The sequence below is a fragment of the Tursiops truncatus genome, chromosome 8, assembly GCF_011762595.2.
Source record: "Tursiops truncatus isolate mTurTru1 chromosome 8, mTurTru1.mat.Y, whole genome shotgun sequence".
Lineage (NCBI taxonomy): Eukaryota > Metazoa > Chordata > Mammalia > Artiodactyla > Delphinidae > Tursiops > Tursiops truncatus.
Genome location: NC_047041.1, coordinates 45536070 through 45557758, shown reverse-complemented (window position 1 = coordinate 45557758; position 21689 = coordinate 45536070). Strand labels below are relative to the sequence as shown.

The window sequence follows — 21689 nt, the reverse complement described above, 5'->3', positions numbered from 1 at the left end:
TTGCTGGTGGATGTGCCAGTTAAGCACAAGGACAGATCACGCAGGTCTGAAGCAAACAACAGAGTGGCTGGCATTTCGAGGCCTGCAGTGGAGACTCTTGGGTGGGGTGACCGTGTCAGACGACAGATCCTAGCGGAGACGGGTCGGGTGGATCACAGCTGCCGAGCACGGACAAGCGCCCTTTACGTGTGGCAGTTCAAAAAGAAATCATCTTTCTGAACTGGGATTCAAGGTCACGTCTGCCTGGCTTCAAAGGCCGTGCTCCTTCCACTACCTGCAACCCAGCCCTCATCACCCACACAGCTGGGACCCCACATGGGGGCCGGGAAGTGTTAGGCATACAGGTATGTGTGTGCAGAGCGCTTGGAGCTCAAGAGGACGTGCAGGGTGAGGACCGGTCTGGTCCACGGGAGGTGGCCTCCTGCAAGGAGAACACTCGCTCACACTGGACAGCAAACCACACCATACTGGCTTCCTCTCCACACCTGCTCCGTGGTTGAACTGTATTCCTCTCGCCTGGCCTCTCGTCTGGCTTCCACCTCTTCTGAGTCATACACTAATGACCTTGGGTGCATTCCTTCAAGCTAGGCTAGCCAGGACCCATGGCCCATGGAGGCACACGCAGGGGGTGTGTCAGGGGAGACGCAGGAAGGGGCAGAGGAGGGCTCCACAGAGCCCAGAACCTTCTGCTGTGTCTCATCTGCCCAGGGGTATTCAGGTGTCCTTGACATACTCTGGCATCTCCGTCAGGGTTGTGAGGCGATGCAGAGCCCCAGGGGTGTCGAAGGGTCAGTTTTAGCCTCCGCTAGATCTAATTAGCTTAGGTTGGGGGCCAGGCCCTTTCACAGAGGACTCCATTGTTCCCAAGAACCTGGCAGGAATGTTTATCATTTCAGAAACTGAGAAGGACCTGGCTCTCTCCCTCTTGGCCCTGGGGCTGCCCTCCCTTCGGATCTTAATGCACAAAGCCATTCCCAGCCAGGCCTCAGATGAAGCTCAGGGCTGCGGTGGAGCCCAAACTCTCCCTTCCCTAAGCAGCAAGGCAGGTATACTGTCAACACCAGGAAAGCAGCCAAGTGCACACCTGGAGCAACAGCTCAGAATGTCACGTGTCAGATAACTTAACTGGGTAATCATCTGAAGAAGTGAAGTCTGTACCAGGAGCGTGAGGGACGAATCCAAGAGGACGGTTCAGTCTGCCGGTGCCTGCCTCAGCCCCACCCAGTGGTCCTGATCGTGGGGTTCATTCCCTCCCAGGAGAGGCTCTGGAAACAGTATATAGCGACCCTCACCTCAGACCCCCGAGCAATCAAATTCCAGGAGCTGCAAGGGCGCCCCATCCTGAGTACCCACCAAATGTGCACAGCCCCAAAATCTAGCAAGCAGCATGGTGTGGAGGTTATCTGTCCATACTCTGGTTCAGACTGCGTGGGTTTAGGTCCTGGCTTTGCTGGTTATGAGCTGTGTGACTCTGGGCAAGTTTTCTTTGTGCCTCAGTTTTCCCATCTACAAATACGATGATAATAGTACCTATCTCTTAGGGGGTCTGTGGTAATTAAACGGGTAATCTGTATAAAGATTTTAGGATAGCACCTGGTCTTTAGCGAGCAGTTATTATGATGATGCTCTTCTCCTGATTCTAGTACAACTGCAGGTCTCCTGCCGGGACCATCACACATCTGTTTTCCATGCTATGTGTCCAGCTTCTGCAGCACCCTCTCTACATCCACTCAGGGTCTATCTGGCTCTCTGGGATCAGGTGGTTGGCAGTGCCCTGTTTCCACCCACATGGACCTCCAATCTGCTGTCAAGACCCTCTCCATTGCTGACCCACTGGAGAACCACCAGTGAGTCTAGGATGGGAGTGTGAAACAGCTCCCCATTAATCCAACCGCCTTGGGCGGTGGGGAGGAGACTAAGTATTGGTCAGAACCACTGTTCAGTTCTCCTACCCAGCCCCTCTAGTCTGCTGTTCCACCCTCCATGAGGTCCCAGAGGCCTTACATTCTAGCAAGGGGGAGGTGGGTGTGCTTGGGTCACTGTAGACAAAGACGGTTTTTTTTTGAATTTTATTTTATTTACTTCTTTATACAGCAGGTTCTTATTAGTTATCTATTTTATGCATATTAGTGTATATATGTCAATCCCAATCTCCCAATTCATCCCCCTGCCCCCGCCACTGTCCCCCCTTGGTGTCCATATGTTTGTTCTCTACACCTGTGTCTCTCTTTCTGCCCTGCAAACCAGTTCATCTGTACCATGTTTCTGGGTTCCACATGTATTAATATACGATATTTATTTTTCTTTTTCTGACTTACTTCACTCTTCATGACAGTCTCTAGCTCCATCCACGTCTCTACAAATGACCCAATTTCGTTCCTTTTTATGGCTGAGTAATATTCCATTGTATATATGTACCACATCTTCTTTATCCATTCATCTGCCGATGGGCATTTAGGTTGCTTCCCTGACCTGGCTATTGTAAATAGTGCTGCAATGAACATTGGGGTGCATGTGTCTTTTTGAATTATGGTTTTCTCTGGGTATATACCCAGTAGTGGGATTGCTGGGTCATATGGTAATTCTATTTTTAGTTTTTTAAGGAATCTCCATACTGTTCTCCATAGTGGTTGTATCAATTTACATTCCCACCAACAGTGCAAGAGGGTTCCCTTTTCTCCACACCCTCTCCAGCATTTGTTGTTTGTAGATTTTCTGATGATGCCCATTCTAACTGGTGTGAGTTGATACCTCATTGTGGTTTTGATTTGCATTTCTCTAATAATTAGTGATGTTGAGCAGCTTTTCACGTGCTTCTTGGCCATCTTTATGTCTTTTTTGGAGAAATGTCTGTCTATTTAGGTCTTCAGCCCATTTTTTGATTGGGTTGTTTTTTTAATATTGAGTTGTATGAGCTGTTTATATATTTTGGAGATTAATCCTTTGTCCGTTGATTCGTTTGCAAATATTTTCTCCCATTCTGAGGGTTCTCTTTTTGTCTTGTTTGTAGTTTCCTTTGCTGTGCAAAAGCTTTTAAGTTTCATTAGGTCCCACTTGTTGATTTTTGTTTTTATTTCCATTACTCTAGGAGGTGGATCAGAAAAGATCTTGCTGTGATTTATGTCAAAGAGTGTTCTTCTTATGTTTCCCTCTAAGAGTTTTATAGTGTCTGGTCTTACATTTAGGTCTCTAATCCACTTTGAGTTTATCTTTCTGTATGGTGTTAGGGAGTGTTCTAATTTCATTCTTTTACATGTAGCTGTCCAGTTTTCCCAGCACCACTTTTGAAGAGACTGTCTTTTCTCCATTGTATATCCTTGCCTCCTTTGTCATAGATTAGTTGACCATAGGTGCGTGGGTTTATCTCTGGGCTTTCCATCCTATTCCATTGATCTATATTTCTGTTTTTGTGCCAGTACCATATTGTCTTGATTCCTGTAGCTTTGTAGTATAGTGTGAAGTCAGGGAGTCTGATTCCTCCAGCTCCATTTTTTCCCTCAAGACTCCTTTGGCTATTCGGGGTATCTGTGTCTCCATACAAATTTTAAGATTTTTTGTTCTAGTTCTGTAAAAAATGCCACTGGCAATTTGATAGGGATTGCATTGAATCTACAGATTGCTTTGGGTAGTATAGTCATTTTCACAATATTGATTCTTCCAATCCAAGAACATGGTGTGTCTCTCCATCTGTTTGTGTCATCTTTGATTTATTTCATCAGTGTCTTACAGTTTTCTGAGTACAGGTCTTTTACCTCCTTAGGTTTATTCCTAGGTATTTTATTCTTGTTGTTGCAATGGTGAATGGGACTGTTTCCTTAATTTCTCTTTCTGATCTTTCATTGTTAGTGTATAGGAATGCAAGAGATTTCAGTGCATTAATTTTGTATCCTGCAACTTTACCAGATTCAGTGATTAGCTCTAGTTGTTCTCTGGTGGCATCTTAGGATTCTCTATGTACAGTCATCATGTCATCTGCAAACAGTGACAGTTTTACTTCTTCTTTTCCAAATTGTATTTCTTTTATTTCTTTTTCTTCTTTGATTGCCATGGCTAGGACTTCCAAAACTATGTTGAATAACAGTGATGAGAGTGGACATCCTTGTCTTGTTCCTGATCTTAGAAGAAATGCTTTCAGTTTTTCACTATTGAGAATGATGTTTGCCGTGGGTTTGTTGTATATGGCCTTTATTATGTTGAAGTAGGTTCCCTCTATGCCCACTTTCTGGAGAGTTTTTATCATAAATGGGTGTTGAATTTTGTCAAAAGCTTTTCCTGCATCTATTGAGATGATCGTATGGTTTTTCTTCTTCAATTTGTTAATATGGTGTATCACATTGATTGATTTGCATATATTGTAGAATCCTTGCATCCCTGGGATAAATCCCACTTGATCATGGTGTATAATCCTTTTAATGTGCTGTTGGATTCTGTTTGCTAGTATTTTGTTGAGGATTTTTGCATCTATATCCATCAGTGATACTCATCTGTAATTTTCTTTTTTTGTAGTATCTTTGTCTGGTTTTGCTATCAGGGTGATGGTGGCCTCATAGAATGAGTTTGGGAGTGTTCCTTCCTCTGCAATTTTTTGGAAGAGTTTGAGAAGGATGGGTGTTAGCTCTTCTCTAAACGTTTGATAGAATTCACCTGTGAAGCCATCTGGTCCTGGACTTTTGTTTGTTGGAAGATTTTTAATCACAGTTTCAATTTCAGTGCTTGTGACTGGTCTAGTCATATTTTCTATTTCTTCCTGGTTCAGTCCTGGAAGGTTATACCTTTCTAATTTGTCCATTTCTTCCAGGTTGTCCATTTTATTGGCATAGAGTTATTTATAGTAGTCTCTTATGATGCTTTGTATTTCTGTGGTGTCCGTTGTAACTTCTCTTTTTTTCATTTCTAATTCTATTGATTGAGTCCTCTTCCTCTTATTCTTGATGAGTCTGGCTAAAGATTTATCAATTTTGTTTATCTTCTCAAAGAACCAGATTTTAGTTTTATTGATCTTTGCTATTGTTTTCTTTGTTTCTATTTCATTTACTTCTGCTCTGATCTTTATGATTTCTTTCCTTCTACTAACTTTGGGTTTGTTTGTTCTTCTTTCTCAAGTTCCTTTAGGTGTAAGGTTTGATTGTTTATTTGAGATTTTTTCTTGTTTCTTAAGGTAGGCTTGTATTACTATAAACTTCCCTCTTAGAACTGCTTTTGCTGCATCCCATAGGTTTTGGATCATCGTGTTTTCATTGTAATTTATCTCAAGGTAGTTTTTGATTTCCTCTTTGATTTCTTCAGGGACCTCTTGGTTAGTAACGTATTGTTTAGCCTCCATGTGTTTGTGTTTTTTACGTTTTTCCCCTGTAATTGGTTTCTAATCTCATAGCATTGTGGTCGGAAAAGATGCTTGATATGATTTCAATTTTCTTACATTTACCAAGGCTTGATTTGTGACTCAAGATGTGATCAGTCCTGGAGAATGTTCTGTGTGCACTTGACAAGAAAGTGTAGTCTGCTGTTTTTGGATGGAATGTCCTATAAATATCAATTAAATCTCTCTGCTCTATTGTGTCATTTAAAGCTTGTGTTTCCTTATTACTTTTCTGTCTGGATGATCTATCCATTGGTGTAAGTGAGGTGTTAAAGTCCCCCACTATTATTGTGTTACTGTCGATTTCCTCTTTTATAGCTGTTAGCATTTGCCTTATGTATTGAGGTGCTCCTATGTTGGGTGCATATATATTTATAATTGTTATGTCTTCTTCTTGGATTGATCCCTTGATCATTACATAGTGTCCTTCCTTGTCTCTTGTAACATTTTTTATTTTAAAGTCTATTTTATCTGATATGAGTGTTGCTACTCCAGCTTTCTTTTGATTTCCATTTGCATGGAATATCTTTTTCCATCCCCTCACTTTCAGTCTGTATGTGTCCCTAGGTCTGAAGTGGGTCTCTTGTAGACAGCATATATATGGGTCTTGTTTTTGTATCCATTCAGAGAGCCTGTGTCTTTTGGTTGGAGCATTTAATCCATTGAGGTTTAAGGTAGTTATCAATATGTATGTTCCAATTATCATTTTCTTTTCTGGGTTTGTTTTTTTAGGTCCTTTTCTTCTCTTGTGTTTCCCACTTAGAGAAGTTCCTTTAGCATTTGTTGTAGAGCTGGTTTGGTGGTGCTGAATTCTCTTAGTTTTTGCTTGTCTGTAAAGCTTTTGATTTCTCGTTGAATCTGAATGAGAATCTTGCTGGGTAGAGTAATCTTGGTTGTAGGTTCTTCCCTTTCATCACTTTAAATATATTGTGCCACTCCCTTCTGGCTTGTAAAGTTTCTGCTGAGAAATCAGCTGTTAACCTTATGGGAGTTCCCTTGTATGTTATTTGTCGTTTTTCCTTTGTTGATTTCAATAATTTTTCTTTGTCTTTAATTTTTGTCAATTTGATTACTATGTGTCTTGGCGTGTTTCTCCTTGGGTTTATCCTGCCTGGGACTCTCTGTGCTTCCTGGACTTGGGTGGCTATTTCCTCTCCCATGTTAGGGAATTTTTCGACTATAATCTCTTCAAATATTTTCTCGGGTCCTTCCTCTCTCTCTTCTCCTTCTGGGACCCCTATAATGCGAATGTTGTTGCGTTTAAGGTTATCTCAGAGGTCTCTTAGGCTGTCTTCATTTCTTTTCATTCTTTTTGCTTTATTCTGTTCCACAGCAGTGAATACCACCATTCTGTCTTCCGGGTCACTTATCCGTTCTTCTGCCTCAGTTATTCTGCTATTGATTCCTTCTAGTGTATTTTTCATTTCAGTTATTGTACTGTTTATCTCTTTGTTTGTTCTTTAATTCTTCTAGGTCTTTGTTAAACATTTCTTGTATCTTCTCGATCTTTGCCTCCATTCTTTTTCCGAGGCCCTGGATCATCTTCACTATCATTATTCTGAATTCTTTTTCTGGAAGCTTGCCTATCTCCACTTCATTTAGTTGTTTTTCTGCGGTTTTACCTTGTTCCTTCATCTGGTACAAAGTCCTCTGCCTTTTCATTTTGTCTGTCTTTCTGTGAATGCGGTTTTTGTTCCATAGGCTGCAGGATTGTAATTCTTGCTTCTGCTGTCTGCCCTCTGGTGGATGAGGCTATCTAAGAGAGACAAAGACTTTTTGTCTCAATTATTTGCACTCATCTTTCATGGCCCAGATCAAACGTCATCTTCTTGGTGTGGCTTTCCCCTGATTCCCACTGTCAGAATTGTCACTTTATAAATTGCTTGTCAAATGTGATCTCAGACCAGTTCCTTTCCTTTGGCCACCCCAGTTTCCTCATTTGTGAAATGAATGACACTGTTTACAAACTAACCTTCCAGGACTTTGGGAAGGTCCATTACAAGCCAATGGATGCAAAGGCTTAGGTCCCCTCCCATTGCCCTCCTTGCCAGGCAGAGGAGGTGGGGAGATACCCAAGGTAGCTGACTGCCAGGCTGTCTACAAAGCCAATAAAACCAAGCCCTTTCCTGGAATGGCCGCTCCCTCCTTCTCCACCCATGGAATTCCTATTCAGCCTTGGAGGTGAAGCATTCCTGCTGCCCTCAGGGAAAAGAAATGTTCCTCTCCCTTGTGCTCCTGTAATCCTTTGTCCCTATTAAATCTCTTATCTCCTTTTAACTTTTATTGTATTCAATTTACATTATTATTGCTTGAGGTCAAGAACTGTATTTTGTTCTTTCGGCGTAACTTCACAGTGTGTAACATGATGCTCAGCACCTAGTAACTGCTCCAGAATTGCTCATTAACTCAAATTCAGTCTTGCAAGTTTCCTGGATCCTGGACTGGACCCTGGAGGCAAACTCTACCATCACCAGCCTGATACTAGTTTATCTGAAGCCAACAGCTGAATTCACAATCTAGTCCATAGGGCCTGTGGAGGAGGGCTCCCACACAGCCTGGGAGTGGGAGAGGGGAGTGGGATGGCGGTGTATTTCCATGCAATCTCAGCTGCAAGCCAGTGGCAGCAGTGAGCCATGCCTTAAGGATTAAAGGACCTCTTCAGGAAACAGTGAGTCTGGAAGAGCCAAATCGCATCCGTAGTTACACATGTTTGTTCATTACATGTTCAATGACTCAATTTTCTTTGCAAAATTTTAAAATGCAGACATATAGTAGAACTCTGCATTTATCAGTCCTTCCTTCCTCCCAGCAGTTACTGAAGGAAACAGACCCTAACATTTATGCCAGGTACCTGACCACACTATCACATTGTACCCTCACAATGATTATTTGAGGTAGGTAGCGCTATTACCTCCGTTTGATAAATGTGGACATTAAGGCTGAGAGAGGTTAAGAAACTTGCCCAGGGTCAAGGAGACTAAACCATGGGGCTGACTGCGAACACCTAGCTCCTTCTTCTCACTCAGTACACAATGCTACCTTCCCATCTGAGGGTCGATTACTCAAGAAATGGATCTGATGCATTTCCTGCCCCCTCCAGAAATTTGTGTTCCAGCAGAGGAGGCTGGTACACAAATAATTAAAAACATAAAGCACCAACAATAAAACTATGGAATAGAAATATGTGTAATGGATTCTGTGGGAGGCTGAAAGCAGAGTGATCAGTTCAGGCCGGCGTGGACCAGGGAGGGCTCCACAGAGACTCTTGGAAGGGGAGTGTGTGCAGGATAACTTGCATTTTGACAGGTAGAGAATGAGGAAAGGAGAGAATGCAGGAGTCTGAGGCAGAGGAGACTACATGTGCAAAGGCATGCAGAGAATGCCAGGCATACTTGGGCAAGGACACTAGATCAGGGGAGCCAGAACATGGGACTTTTGAGGACGATCTGGGCTGTGCCAGGCTTAGTTTTGTCAAAGTGTTCGACTTGTTTCTTTAAGCCCCAGGTGGCTGCGGACAGCCTCAGAGGAGGGAAATGACATGAGCTGAGCTGCACTGTGCAAGAGGAAGGACCTGCAAGGACCATCTCTGAGTAGGAACTGGGAGGTAAATAGGGTCCTGCATCCTTCAGATATGTACCATCAGCTTCCAAGGTCTCTGCCAGTGTTGGTTTTAGGGATGAGAATAAGAGAACAGGAGTCTCTTTCCTGTTGAAAGAGGCAGGTCAAAGACCAGAACTGCTACGGGGCCTTGGTGCACTGCCTCGCTCCCCACACACCACCCCTACCCCATGCCTCAGAATGGCAGAAGTGTGGCTGCTCTGAGTAATGAGGACGAGTCTGCTGCAACAACCGGACACCCTCCCCCAGACGAGGTGTGACACGCTGCCCTCTGCCAAGGGTAACACTGGGGACTCCCTGGGCTCAGCCTGCAGTGCTCATCCCAAATGCTGCCTTCAGAACCGGAAGACTGTCTTTCCAAATTAACAAAAGATGTTCTGGATCCATGATTACATGTTCCCCACGTAGCGCATGATTTATAAACACAGATTTATAAATTCTATGTAAACGTAAATTACACATCTGTGCACAGTATGTTGTAAATTTAAGTATTTTAACACAGACCGAAACAACGTTCCATGACATTTAATAAACCCAGGAGCTCTTCAATCATCAGTGCTAGAACTATGTGTTGACAATTACCTTGCGCTGAAGATTTGAAAATCCTCCCATTTTTTCCTTTTTAATTTTTAAAAAATGTATATGCTGAACTCACCGTGAAAAAAACCAGGTGGTCTCGTTAGAAAACTGCCCCCAAACTCTTTGGCTCTGAAAGAAAATGCAGGGCCAAATTTCTGCCTCATAAAATGACGATTTGAGTGGAATCTGAGTCAAACCCAAATGAAGGAATACTGGTTCTCTGAATCAGCAAAAGAATTCAGTCTCTGGCATCCAACACTCCATTATTCATGGGCCTGAATTGGCAGGAGAGCTGTTGGCACATTGGAGATGACCAGGAAAGCAGGGTTTGGAGGGACAGGGGGAGGGAGGAAGTTGGAGGTAGATAAGGAGAGAAAAACAATGTGAAATACCTCTCAGGCCAACTCTGAACAACATGTCGGGCATTTATTATTCCGAGGTGAAGAAGTTCCACTATCCCCTTGCTAGATACTCTCTCAGCTCATTTCTCTGCACATGGGGTCATTTCACTGAGCAACTGCTTAAAAACAAATGCCTCATTGGGCCGCTGCCCCAATCAGAAAGCGCTTCCGGAGTCCCAACAAGCAGGGCCAGCAGGAAGATTGATTCCCCTCCATGAGACAGCCCCTCCCTGAGCCCTTGTCCCAGGACCACTCACCGGGGCCTGCGGAAGGTCAGGCCGTAGTGCTGACAGGCCAGCCCCACGGTGGGCGTGTACACGATGGGCATGAATTTCTCCACGTCCGACGTCAGCACTCGGTAGAAGAGCTTCTCGTTCCGGTCTTGGAGCGTCATGAGGATGATGTACCTCGGGAGGCGAGACAAGAACCAAGCTGATCACGTGAGTACCATCTGCGGCAGCACAGAAGGCCCCTGATGCAAAGACCCAGGGCTCCCACTCAGCTACTTTCAATGGCACCTTCGTGGGCAAGTCATCATCTCCTCTAAGCACGTGTCTCATCATCTATGAAATGTGGAGAATAGTACCTGCCTTATGGTGCTTATTACTACACGTGCTGTAGGTGCTATTCTAATTATTTTTCATCAACTCATTTAACATGGGGAACATGCCTCCCAATGACTTGGAAGGTGGGTACTATAATTCTGACTATTTTAGAGACAAGGGGATCAAGGCACAGAGAAATGAAATAATGCACCCAAGGGATCTGAACCTAAGCAATCTGACTCCAGAATCTGCACTCTCAACCATGATGTAGGACGGTTAGTTATACTATTATTATGTGGACATTAATGAAGGACAACAGAATAACGGTATTCTGGGGATGGGGGAGGGTCAGGGAAAATACTGGGTGGACCAGTGATATATGAACTGGCCTTTTCTACCCCACAGGGCTGGTTACTGTCACAAGCAGTGTTCACCAGTGGTTGAGTACCAGGTGATCTCAGGAAGCATGTTCCCCCCAAAATCTCTCTCTTACTTAGTTCCTGAAGCCTGAAATCACTAAGCCAGGAAAAAAGCCTTTCATTCACACTCCTAAAAATGCAAAAAACATCTGGGAGGAAAAAAAAACCAAGGGATTGAAATTCCCAGTGAGGTGTAAGTGACTGCTGATATCGCAACCTTTCAGGACAACAGTTTGGGAGAGATAATGAAGGCACGTGAGGTGCTGGCATGGAGTGGGGGTGACAGAGATGCTCTGACAGGGGAATGATCCCTGTGTGTGGTGTCAGGGCCCTGGGTGTGAATCGCAGCTCTGCTTTTCACTAGCTGTGTCACTGCGAGGAAGTCTTGTGACTTCTCGGGGCGTCAGCCTCTCCTTCTTCACCAAAGACACTGGTTCAGAACTAAAAAACGTGTTTTAGGAGGCACTTTTCGGAAGGGAGGATTTATGCTTAGAATAGCCGGGATCTCAGCTCAGCACTAGTGTAAGGATTCCCTTACTCAGTAGCCATTTGTACACATCACTTCTCAATTCTGCATTCAGTGATGTCAAGTTGGTAAGTTGAAATTGGCCGTGGTGGGAGTATTTACACCATGGAAACCGGTAAATGCTCTAAATCCCCACCCAACGGCCCCAAAGCCAGTTCTTAAACATTTACTAGCACTCCACTGTCCTTACCCGTCAGAAGCTGGGGAGTGTCCTTAGCATTTCCCCCTAAGCACCTGCTGAAATGAGGGACTCCAGGAATGAGTGGGTCAGAGTAGTCAACAGGGCAAGCGTCAGTAGCAAACCCTCTAGCACTCCCAGGATCAGGCCTCTGCCCCCTGAGCCTGACACATCTTCCCAGGCATATGAGTGAGGCCCATCTAGCTGGAAAGAACTGGAAAGGGAAGGATTTTGGATCTTGATTTTTAGGGCTTAATATCTTTAGGAAAGAGGATTTCACCTTGGACTTTAATTCTTCTTTGCAAATTTAACAAACGAGAGAAGTTTGGATTGTTCAAAGTTAGGGCACGTCTAATATTGTTAGCTGGAATCCATGTGTACTTTATGGTTTGCTCTTCCGGGTGACGAGGCTAGACCCAATCTGAGTGGAATAAACAAGAGGGAGAGAATGTTTGGCTTGGGCTGCAGTATGGCCTTGGAGTTAATGTGAGTAATGACCACAGAGGTTAGTGCTGCAGGGGAGGGGGAGGGGGCAGAGGCTTCCTTATCCACTACTGCTCAGAAGTGATGGATGGTACTGGGGGGACATGGAAAGATCCTGACAAGCTGCTGCACTCAGCCCCTAGGGGGATAGCCACACCCTCAAGGACCCAAAGTCTTGGCCATTAAGCTCTATGGATATGTAAGAGGAACGCTTATCTTCTCCCTACATTTCTGCTGGAGCCCATGGCAAGACGACACATTTATTTAACAAGCCCTCACATAGTGCCGACTATGGGCCAGGCACTGTTCTAAGCACGTCACAAATACTAACGTATTTAATCCTCACCATAACCCTATGAGTTAGACACCACTGACATACTCAATGTACAGATGGGGAATGACCCAGAGAGGCTAAAGAGCTTTTGCTGTTAAGTGGTAAAATGAGGATTTGAACTCAGTCTAGGACTAGAGTCTAGTCCTGTAGCCACTAAGCTTCAACGCCTCTTAGCTACGGTGAAGCAGAGAGGTTGAAAGCACGGACTCTGGAGCTAATTGCCTGTGTTCAAATCCTGTGACCTGTGAGGTCACTACCTGTTCATAGCCATGTGACCTGTGAGGTCACTACCTTCTTAGTAAGACTGGTAAAGCTGATCCTGTGATTCCCCATTGGCCTTTCATGTCTACATCCCCACTGGGACAGAACCAGAGGGGCAGCAGGGTTGTTAACTACTCCCCCTAAGCCTCTAACATACAACATCCCAGGTCCTTCCCAAGATGCCCCTGTCCATTTCCCCTCTTCTCCACCACATTCCCCTTATTCCAGGAACCTGGGCCACGTACCACTTCCTTAACATACCTGCCCCTACATTTTTGCCCCACGTCTTCCCGCTGAGTAAAATGTCTTCCGTGAACCCCACTGCTGAATGCTGACGTCCTATTGGTGCTTCCTGGGCTGATTCTGATTCCATCACTTCCCGGGGGCCCAACCAGATTCCACTGGTTGGAATTCAGGCTCCCTTCCCAGTCCTCCCAGGACACATTGACTGTGCCTTGATCATAACAAGCCCTGGTCCTCAAGGAGACCATCACCCTATGAAAGGCAGGGCTGGATCTGGGATCTCTCAGGGCTCTCAGCCTTTCCTGGCTAGAGAGTATCCAGAAAACCCTCTGTGGACCACAGGAAACAGACAGCTAAGCCCGGGGCTCTGGGGAGAGAGAAGAGACTTTAGGTACTAACTTGTCCAGGTCACTCTGCTGCCGCTCGTAGTATCTCATAATCCGGAGGAGCTGGACGTCCTGGCTCAGGAAGCAGGGGGGTATTAGGCCATGGATCCCAAGCTGCAGCCTTTCCTCAAGGGTAAAGGCCATGCCCTGGGGAGAACAAGAAAGAAACACACACACATAAATGGATACGCAGGAAACCAAGGAACAGAAGAGTTCCATCCACAGACAGGCCAAAGTCACTGTGACTCAACAGCAAGGACCCTGGACTCAAATCCCACCTCTGCCATTTAAGTAGCTGGGCAATCTGTGCCAGTTATCTTGACTCTTCTGGGCTCCAGCCTCCTCTTAGAAAAACGTGGAAAATATCTATATCATCAGGGGTTCTTTTGGTTTATTTTTGTTTATCTTTTTAAAAAATGTATTTTATTTTTAGAACAGTTTTAGATTTACAGAAGAATTGAGAAGATAGTACAGAGAGTTCCCACATATCTCCTCACCCAGTTTCCCCTATTATTAATATCGTCCATCGGTATGGAACATTCGTTAGAATTAATGAATCAACAGTGATACATTATTATTAAGTAAAGTCCACGGTTTATTCAGATTTCCTTAGTTTTCACCGAATGCCCTTCCTTTGTTATTCCAGGATCCCATCCAGGATTCCACATTACATGGAGTCATCACGTCTCCTTAGGCTCCTCTTGGCTCTGACGTTCCTTGGTTTTGATGACCTGGGAGCATTTTGAAGAGGACTGGTCAGGTATTTTGTACACTATGTCTCTACTGGAATTTGTCTGATGTTTCTCTCATGACTGCAGTGGGGTAATGGGTTTTGAGGAGGACGACCACAGAGATGGAGTGCCATTTTCACCACATCAGATCAAGGCACATACTAGCAACATGACTGACCACTGTCGATGTTGACCATGATCACTTGGTTGAAGTAGTGCTTGTCAGGTCTCTCCGCTGTAAAGTTACTTAGAATTCTGCATGGGATATTTGTCTCATTTGTTTGTTCAATCATTAATTTATATTAGAATGAACTCATGGGTATTTGTTTTATACTCTGGGTTATAATCCAATACTGTCTTATGTATTTTTTTTGCTCAAATTGTTCTAGCTTTGGCCTTTGGAAACTCTTTCAGTTGGCTCTGTGTCCCTTTAAGTCCTATAATTTTGCTTGTCCCTTCCCTTCCCTTCTCTTCCCTTTCCTTTCCTCCCTTTCTCTTTTTCATTAGTACTTCTTATTTTCTGCCACTACAAGATGCTCCAGGCTCACCTTGCACATTGCCTGCCCAAGTCCTAGAATCAGCCATTTTTTTCAAAGAGGCTGGATTCCTTTTTGGAGCATGGTATTAGAAACCACAATCTGGGTTCTACTTATTCCTTGTGCTCCTTGCTACTGGAGTTTCTTTGTTTCCAGTCCCCCTCAGCTGACAGAGTAAGGAAATGAATCTATCCTAAGCTAAATACCAGTTCATACTAATGTCTCTAACTCTAACCCATTACCACATGGATCTTTCTAGCCTCATCACCTTGCTGGTCTGTCAGTTCTGATTCCAACAGTGAGAGACTTAGCTCCCATCATCTGCCATCTACATGCTTAATTACTCAGTACTGTAATATATATGTAGTGGTATGTTGTTACTGTTTTAATTTGCAACTGCCTGTTGACATATAGTAGTATCAACACTGTTAACCTGTACTACAGTGGGAAACAACTTTATGAGCTAGAGTGGAGTGCTTACGTGTCATTGTTTTTGCCTTTACTCTAATAAACTCCACTCATTTCCGAAGTCACTTAGATCAGCACTTTTCCTTGAACCCCCTTCACTGACAGTTAGATTCTCTTATCACAGTCTGCATTCCTTCCTGGGATCCTCCAGGATTTAAATATTTAAAAATAAATAAATAAATAAATATTTAAAAATAAATCCGAATACATTAAGGTCCATTGTTTGTACCGTAAAGTTCCATGAGTTTTGACAAAGGCGTAATATCATGTACCCATCATGATAGTATTGTACTATAGTACAATACTACACAGTTTCAGTGCTCTAAAATCCCATGTGTTTTACCCATTCATCCCTCCCTCCACTCCCTGAATTTTGGCAAGTACTGATTTTTTCTTTTTTTTTTTTTAATGTCTCTACAGTTTTGCCTTTTCCAGAACATCATACAATTGGAATCATACATTATGTAGCCTTTTCAGACTGGCTTCCTTTCACTTGGCAATAAGCACATAAGGGTCATCCATGTATTTTTGCGGCTTGATCACTCATTTTTTTAAATCACTGAATGGCATTCCATTGGTTGTACCACAGCTTGTTTCTCCATTTACCTAAAGGACACCTTGTTTGCTTTCAGTTTTGGGTGAATATAAAGTTACTATAAACATTCATGTGCAGGTTTTCGCGTGAACATACATTTTCAGAACAGTTGAGTAAATACACAGAAGTGCGATTGCTGGATCATATGGTAAGATTCCATTTAGCTTTTTCAGAAGCTGCCAAAGTGGCTGCATCACTTTGCATTCCCACCAGCAGCAAATGAGTTTCTGTTGCTCCACATCCTCTCTAGCCATTGGTATTACCAGTTTAAAAAATTTCAGTCATTGTAACAGATCTGTAGTGGCATGCTATTATTGTTTTAATTTGTAACTCCCGATTGACATATTATGTTGAGCATTTTTTTATATGCTTATTTTTCACCTGTATATCTTCTTGGTAAGGTACTGTTCAGATCTTTCACCTATTTTTTAATTGTTTTTTTCTTATTGTTGAGTTTTAATAGTCCTTTGATCTACAGTTTTGATGCAATCCCTATCAAAATTTGAATGGCCTCTTCTGCAGAAATAGGAAGGCCAAGCCTCAAATTCATACGGAATAGCAAGGGGCTCTGAACAACCTAAACCATTTAAAAAAATAAAAGATTTCAAAACTTAACATTAAACTGTGGCCATCAAAATAGTGTGGTGCTTTAAAAAAAGGAAAAAAAACCAGTGTGGTACTGGCATAAGTACCTATAGATCAACAGAATAGAATCAGAAATAAGAGTCCAGAAATAAACCCATACATGTGGGGCAGGTTGATTCTTGACAAGGATGCCAATTCCATTCAGTGGGGAAAGGATAGTTTCTTCAAGAGATGCAGCTGGGCCAACTGGATTTCCACATGCAAAAGAATGAAGCTGGACTCCTAATTAACTCAAAACAGATCAATAGCCTAAATGTAAGAGTTAAAATCATAAAACTCTTAGAAGAAAACACAGGGGTAAGTCTTCATGACCCTGGGTTTGACTATGGATTCTAAGATAGGACACCCACAGCACCAGCAGCAAAGAAAAAAATTAGATAAATCGACTTCATCTAAAAACTTCTGTGCATAAAGGGACACTATCAAGAAAGTGAAAAGACAATGGACAGGGGCTTCCCTCGGGGCTCAGTGGTTAAGAATCCTCCTGCCAATGCAGGGGACACGGGTTTGAGCCCTGGTTCGGGAAAATCCCACATGCCACGGAGCAACTAAGCCCGTGCACAACTACTGAGCCTGCGCTCTAGAGCCCACGAGCCACAACTACTGAGCCCACGAGTCACAACTACTGAAGTCCGTGCACCTAGAGCCCGTGCTCTGCAACAAGAGAAGACACCGCAATGAGATGGCTTCGTTCTCTGCAACGAAGAGTAGCCCCCGCCCGCCGCAACTAGAGAAAGCCCACATGCAGCAACGAAGACCCCACGCAGCCAAAAATAAAATTAATTAATTAATTAATTAAATTTATATATAAAAAAGACAACATACAAAATGAGAGAAAATATTTGGCAATCGTAGGTCTGATAACAGTTTAATATCCAGTCTCTAAGTAACTGCTACAACACAACAAAAACAACCCAAGTAAAAAATGGGCAAATAACTTGAACAGATATTTCTCCAAAGAAGATATACAAATGGCCAATAGCATATGAAAAAATATTCAGCATCATTAGTCATTAGGGAAAGTCAAATCAAAACTACAGTGAGATACCGGTTCACACCCACTAGGATGGCTGAACTATAAACCAAGAAACCAAAAAAAAAAAAAAAAAGAAAAGAAAACAAAAAACCAAACACCCCCAGTAAATAACAAGTGCTGGTGAAGATGTGGAGAAACTGAAACCTTTGTACATTGCTGGTAGGAATGTAAAGTGTGGCAGCCCCTATGGAAAAATGGTTTAGCATTTCCTCAAAAAGCTAAACACAGAATTACCATATGACCCCAGTATATAATTCTACTCCTAGTATATGCCCAAAGGAACTGAAAGCAAGGACTTGAACAGTTACTTGTACCCCAATGTTCACTGCAGTATTATTCACTACAGCCAAAAGGTGGAATCAACCCAGGTGACCACCATGTGAACAGATAAACAAAATGTATATATGTACAATAAAATTTATTCAAACATAAAAGAGAATGAATTCTGATACATGCTACTTCATGGATGAACGTTGAAAACATTATGATACAGAAGGACAGATACAAAAGGAAAAATATTGTATTGATTCCACTTACATGAAATATCTAGAATAGGCAAATTCATGGAGGCAGAAAGTAGATTAGGATTACTAAAGGCTGGGCGGTGGGGAAGTGGTGGGTGAGTTATTACTTAATGGTTACAGAGTTTCTATTTAGGGCAATGAAAAAGTTTCAGAAATGAGCGGTAGTGATGGTTGCACAACATTATTAATGTACTTAATGACAATTAATTGTACAAATGGTTTAACCAAATTTTGCTGTAAACATATATATATACTTTACCCCAACTTAAAAAGTTAATAATGGATTATCTCCCAAACCACTGAATTGTGTACTTTAAATGAGTGAATTGTGTGGTATGTGAATTATAACTCTATAAAGCTGTTTTAAAAGAATTCTTTGCATATTTCAGATACAAGTCCTGTATCAGACATGTGTTTTGTAAATATTTCTTCCAGTACGTGGCTTGTCTTTTCATTCTCTGACTGGTGTCTTTCACTGAACAGCATTTTCTGGTTTGGGCACTGGCAGGGAGAGATGGGGGACAAGTAGGACGTCATGGAATCTGCTCCCTGGCCCAGTTAAGCCCTCTGGGGACAGTGTCTGCTGGCAGAAGTTGCAGGACCTGTTCTCATAAGGGATACTGAGGGACATGGGGACCACAGCTGCCCTACCTTTATCCTGAAATGATAATGTGCAACACACTGTGAAAAAGAGACACCTTTTCCGTGTAGAACTCTGGGTGGCTCTGCTGAATGAGGGCTGCCCTAGCACTGCCTAGAAGCTCCTGGTCGAGCCTTCCTCAGCTTCCCCAACCTTCTCACTGTGGCAATGGCCACAGTGGCAAGTGGCAGAGTGGCTCCATGGGTGGCACACATCAACAAGAAAAGGACCAGAATCCCCATGGGGGGGGATTGTGTAGGGGGCTGAGAACAGTTTTTAATTAACTAATTCATTACTGAATACTGTTATTATGACCCCCATTGTAGTCAAGGCTGATGATACCTGGGGCAACCCTGTTTAAGCTCCCTATTCATAATAAGCCCCAAGTAACGCAAGGTTCCTCCTAGAAGTGAAGGCTGTGGGGTGATAAGTGAGAACTAAATGACGCTGATGGCTGTCTAGCTTCCCCAGACTCCTATGGGGAGGGGAAGCTTGAAAAGGTAGGGAGCATCAGCTCCACTCATTCCTCCACCAGCTGAAAAATACCTCATCTACCATTATTACGAGTGCATTTACAGGGAGTTTAATAATGACAGGGCGATTCAAGCCCATATATTGATCAACCCCACCTAGCTGTCGCTATCATCATCTCCAAGAAAAGGACTAATAAATACCCAATCTCACTCCATCCCTAACAATCACCTTGTGAGGAAGTTTTGCAGCCTCTACTGTACAGATGAGACAGCTGAGCATGAGAGGTTATATGATGCTCCTGAAGTTGCATAGTTATTACCCCATATTTTATTGCTTGCTAAACCAGGATGCATCTTTTTTTTTTTGCAGTACGCGGGCCTCTCACTGTTGTGGCCTCTCCCACTGCGGAGCACAGGCTCCGGACGCGCAGGCTCAGTGGCCATGGCTCACGGGCCCAGCCGCTCCGCGGCATGTGGGATCTTCCCAGACCGGGGCACGAACCCGCGTCCCCTGCATCGGCAGGCGGACTCTCAACCACTGCGCCACCAGGGAAGCCCCAGGATGCTTCTTATAATCAGTAAGTCCGTTCGGTGTGATAATCTTTTCCCTGATGATTTCTTTGACTAGGGATAAGTCACAGTCAACATTTGATCACAGGCTCTGTTTTTGCCACTTACATAGTGTACACCCTGCCAGGACCTTGGTGAGATGGACCTCAGAAAATGTGAGTTGGGATGGTGAGGGGTGAAAGAGGAGTGGAAAAAAAGAGAAACAGAGTGAAAAAAGCGAATATTGGCTATTCCCCATTTCCTCTTCGTTTTTGTTTTGTAACCTCGAAATATCCGAAACTATGAATTCTGGCTCCTATTATAATTCTGGCTTTTACAAAGTAATAACGATCACTCAGCTTATGAAAATCCTGAGGAATTGTTCCTCCTCTCAGAAGAACTGCTGGAACTGTTAGAAAGACCTATCGGGATACTCTCGACTCTGTTTGAAAGTATGACTCATGGAGCAAAGTACTCTCCGCACATAAAATTCCCAACGTTTCCTTCATCAAAGCCCAAAGTCACCAGTTCATAAATTCCCTGTGCTGGCTACCAGCTTTGCAAGCATGGTATGACACCTCGGTCCTTGATCCTTTTGCAGGAAACAGCTTGCCCTGGAGACTGGGCACTCTCACTAAACACCATCAAGCAGGTGAGTCTTCACTGGCTTAGTAAAGACTGGGTTTGTCTCTCCTTGGCTGTAGGATCCCAGGCAGGCCCGGGCATTTAATTATGACATCATCTTTGTTCATGACCATTGTGGCTTTTAATAAGAGTCTGCTTCTTTCTACAAGAACTAAGTGTTTCTCTTGTCTGACTGCCACCAACTTCTTTTGTATTTCAGGAAAAAGTATGACCGTTTAGCAACTGGTAAGTTCAGGGATTAAAAAAAATACTTCTAGAAGCTTCTTTTCATCCTGAAGCTAATGTTAAGGCAACTTCAGATTTACAAGTTTGCGAAGCAGAAATGCAGGCACTTTAGCTTTACCATGGCTTCCAAAATAGGATAGGCACAAGATGATTCACTAGGGTGTAAGGGAAAAGTATTAGAACTTACATTTCTCTACGAAAGAAATAAACTTTACTAATTGGCACTCAGGCTCTTGGTCTGTATGTCAGAAAGTCACAATTCCCATAAGGTATACCAGAAGTCCTAAGGTAAGAGTAGGGTTTGTACAACTTGGGGGAGTTGACAGTTGGGGTCCTTATTCATTCTTACTACAATGAGAATCTACAGTTTCTGTATGCCCAGTTAAATAGAGTTTGGGGTCATTTTATCTAGTTTTAACAAAGTCCTCAAAATAGGACAAATGGCTTTTTAAAAATGGCTGACTTTCTTAGCAGAGAGCAACCTTGTGGTGTTCAGCCAGGACACACCAGTAAGGACCTACCAGTTATGACTCTTTTGAAATATTTGAATCGCTACAGAGCCGCTGCTCTGATTACTCCCCCCCAGTCAGGTGCCCCTCCCAGCCTGCTCTGGCTTCTCCCAGGGAACCTTTGGAACCTCCCCAAGATCCAGCAACCAATGGGTTAATGTTTGGCAAAGCAGGTGGCTTCAAGATCCTGCTGCAGCACTAAAGGCCTGGGACTGTTTTGACTGGTCAGTGCCTACGCTGTACCAGTGTTAATCTTTCAACCATCAACCTATTTTATCATCTTGCCTGAATGAGCATCTCTGGCTCAGCCTGTAAATTCCACCCGTGGGCTCGACCCAGGACAAACCTTACTGGCATCAGAGAGAAGATATTTGAATAGATTCCACCATCAAATGGCAGGGGTCAAAGGCAACGAGCCCATCAGCCTCCTGCTGTCCAGAGACCCAGGCTTCCCAGTGCTTCTCAAAAACTGACCTTTCCCGGGCTTCCCTGGTGGCACAGTGGTTGAGAGTCCGCCTGCCGATGCAGGGGACGCGGGTTCGTGCCCCGGTCCGGGAAGATCCCACATGCCGCGGAGCGGCTGGGCCCGTGAGCCATGGCCGCTGAGCCTGCGCGTCCGGAGCCTGTGCTCCGCAACAGGAGAGGCCACAACAGTGAGAGGCCCGTGTACCGCAAAAAAAAAAAAAACAACTGACCTTTTCCAACCTGAGGTCTCCCAAGCCCCTCTTGGTGATCTGCCTATTGCCTCTGGATCCAGAGCCTTGCTATACGCTTGACAATC

The 21689-nt window shown here is 43.7% G+C and overlaps 1 protein-coding gene across 9 annotated transcripts in view; it reads right to left on the bottom strand.

The window, feature by feature from the left end:
- Positions 1-21689, bottom strand: part of ME3 (malic enzyme 3) — a 438110-nt gene that overhangs the window by 89656 nt on the left and 326765 nt on the right. For 8 of the 9 annotated variants that reach the window (XM_073808332.1, XM_073808333.1, XM_073808331.1 and 5 more), the window contains 2 exons: positions 13346-13479; positions 10215-10364 (listed from right to left, as the gene is read on the bottom strand). In XM_073808332.1, the coding sequence (XP_073664433.1) occupies positions 10215-10364; positions 13346-13479 (284 nt within the window). Of the gene's footprint in view, positions 1-10214; positions 10365-11905; positions 12047-13345; positions 13480-21689 lie in introns of those variants that run through there. The other variant, XM_073808336.1, reaches the window with a different exon arrangement.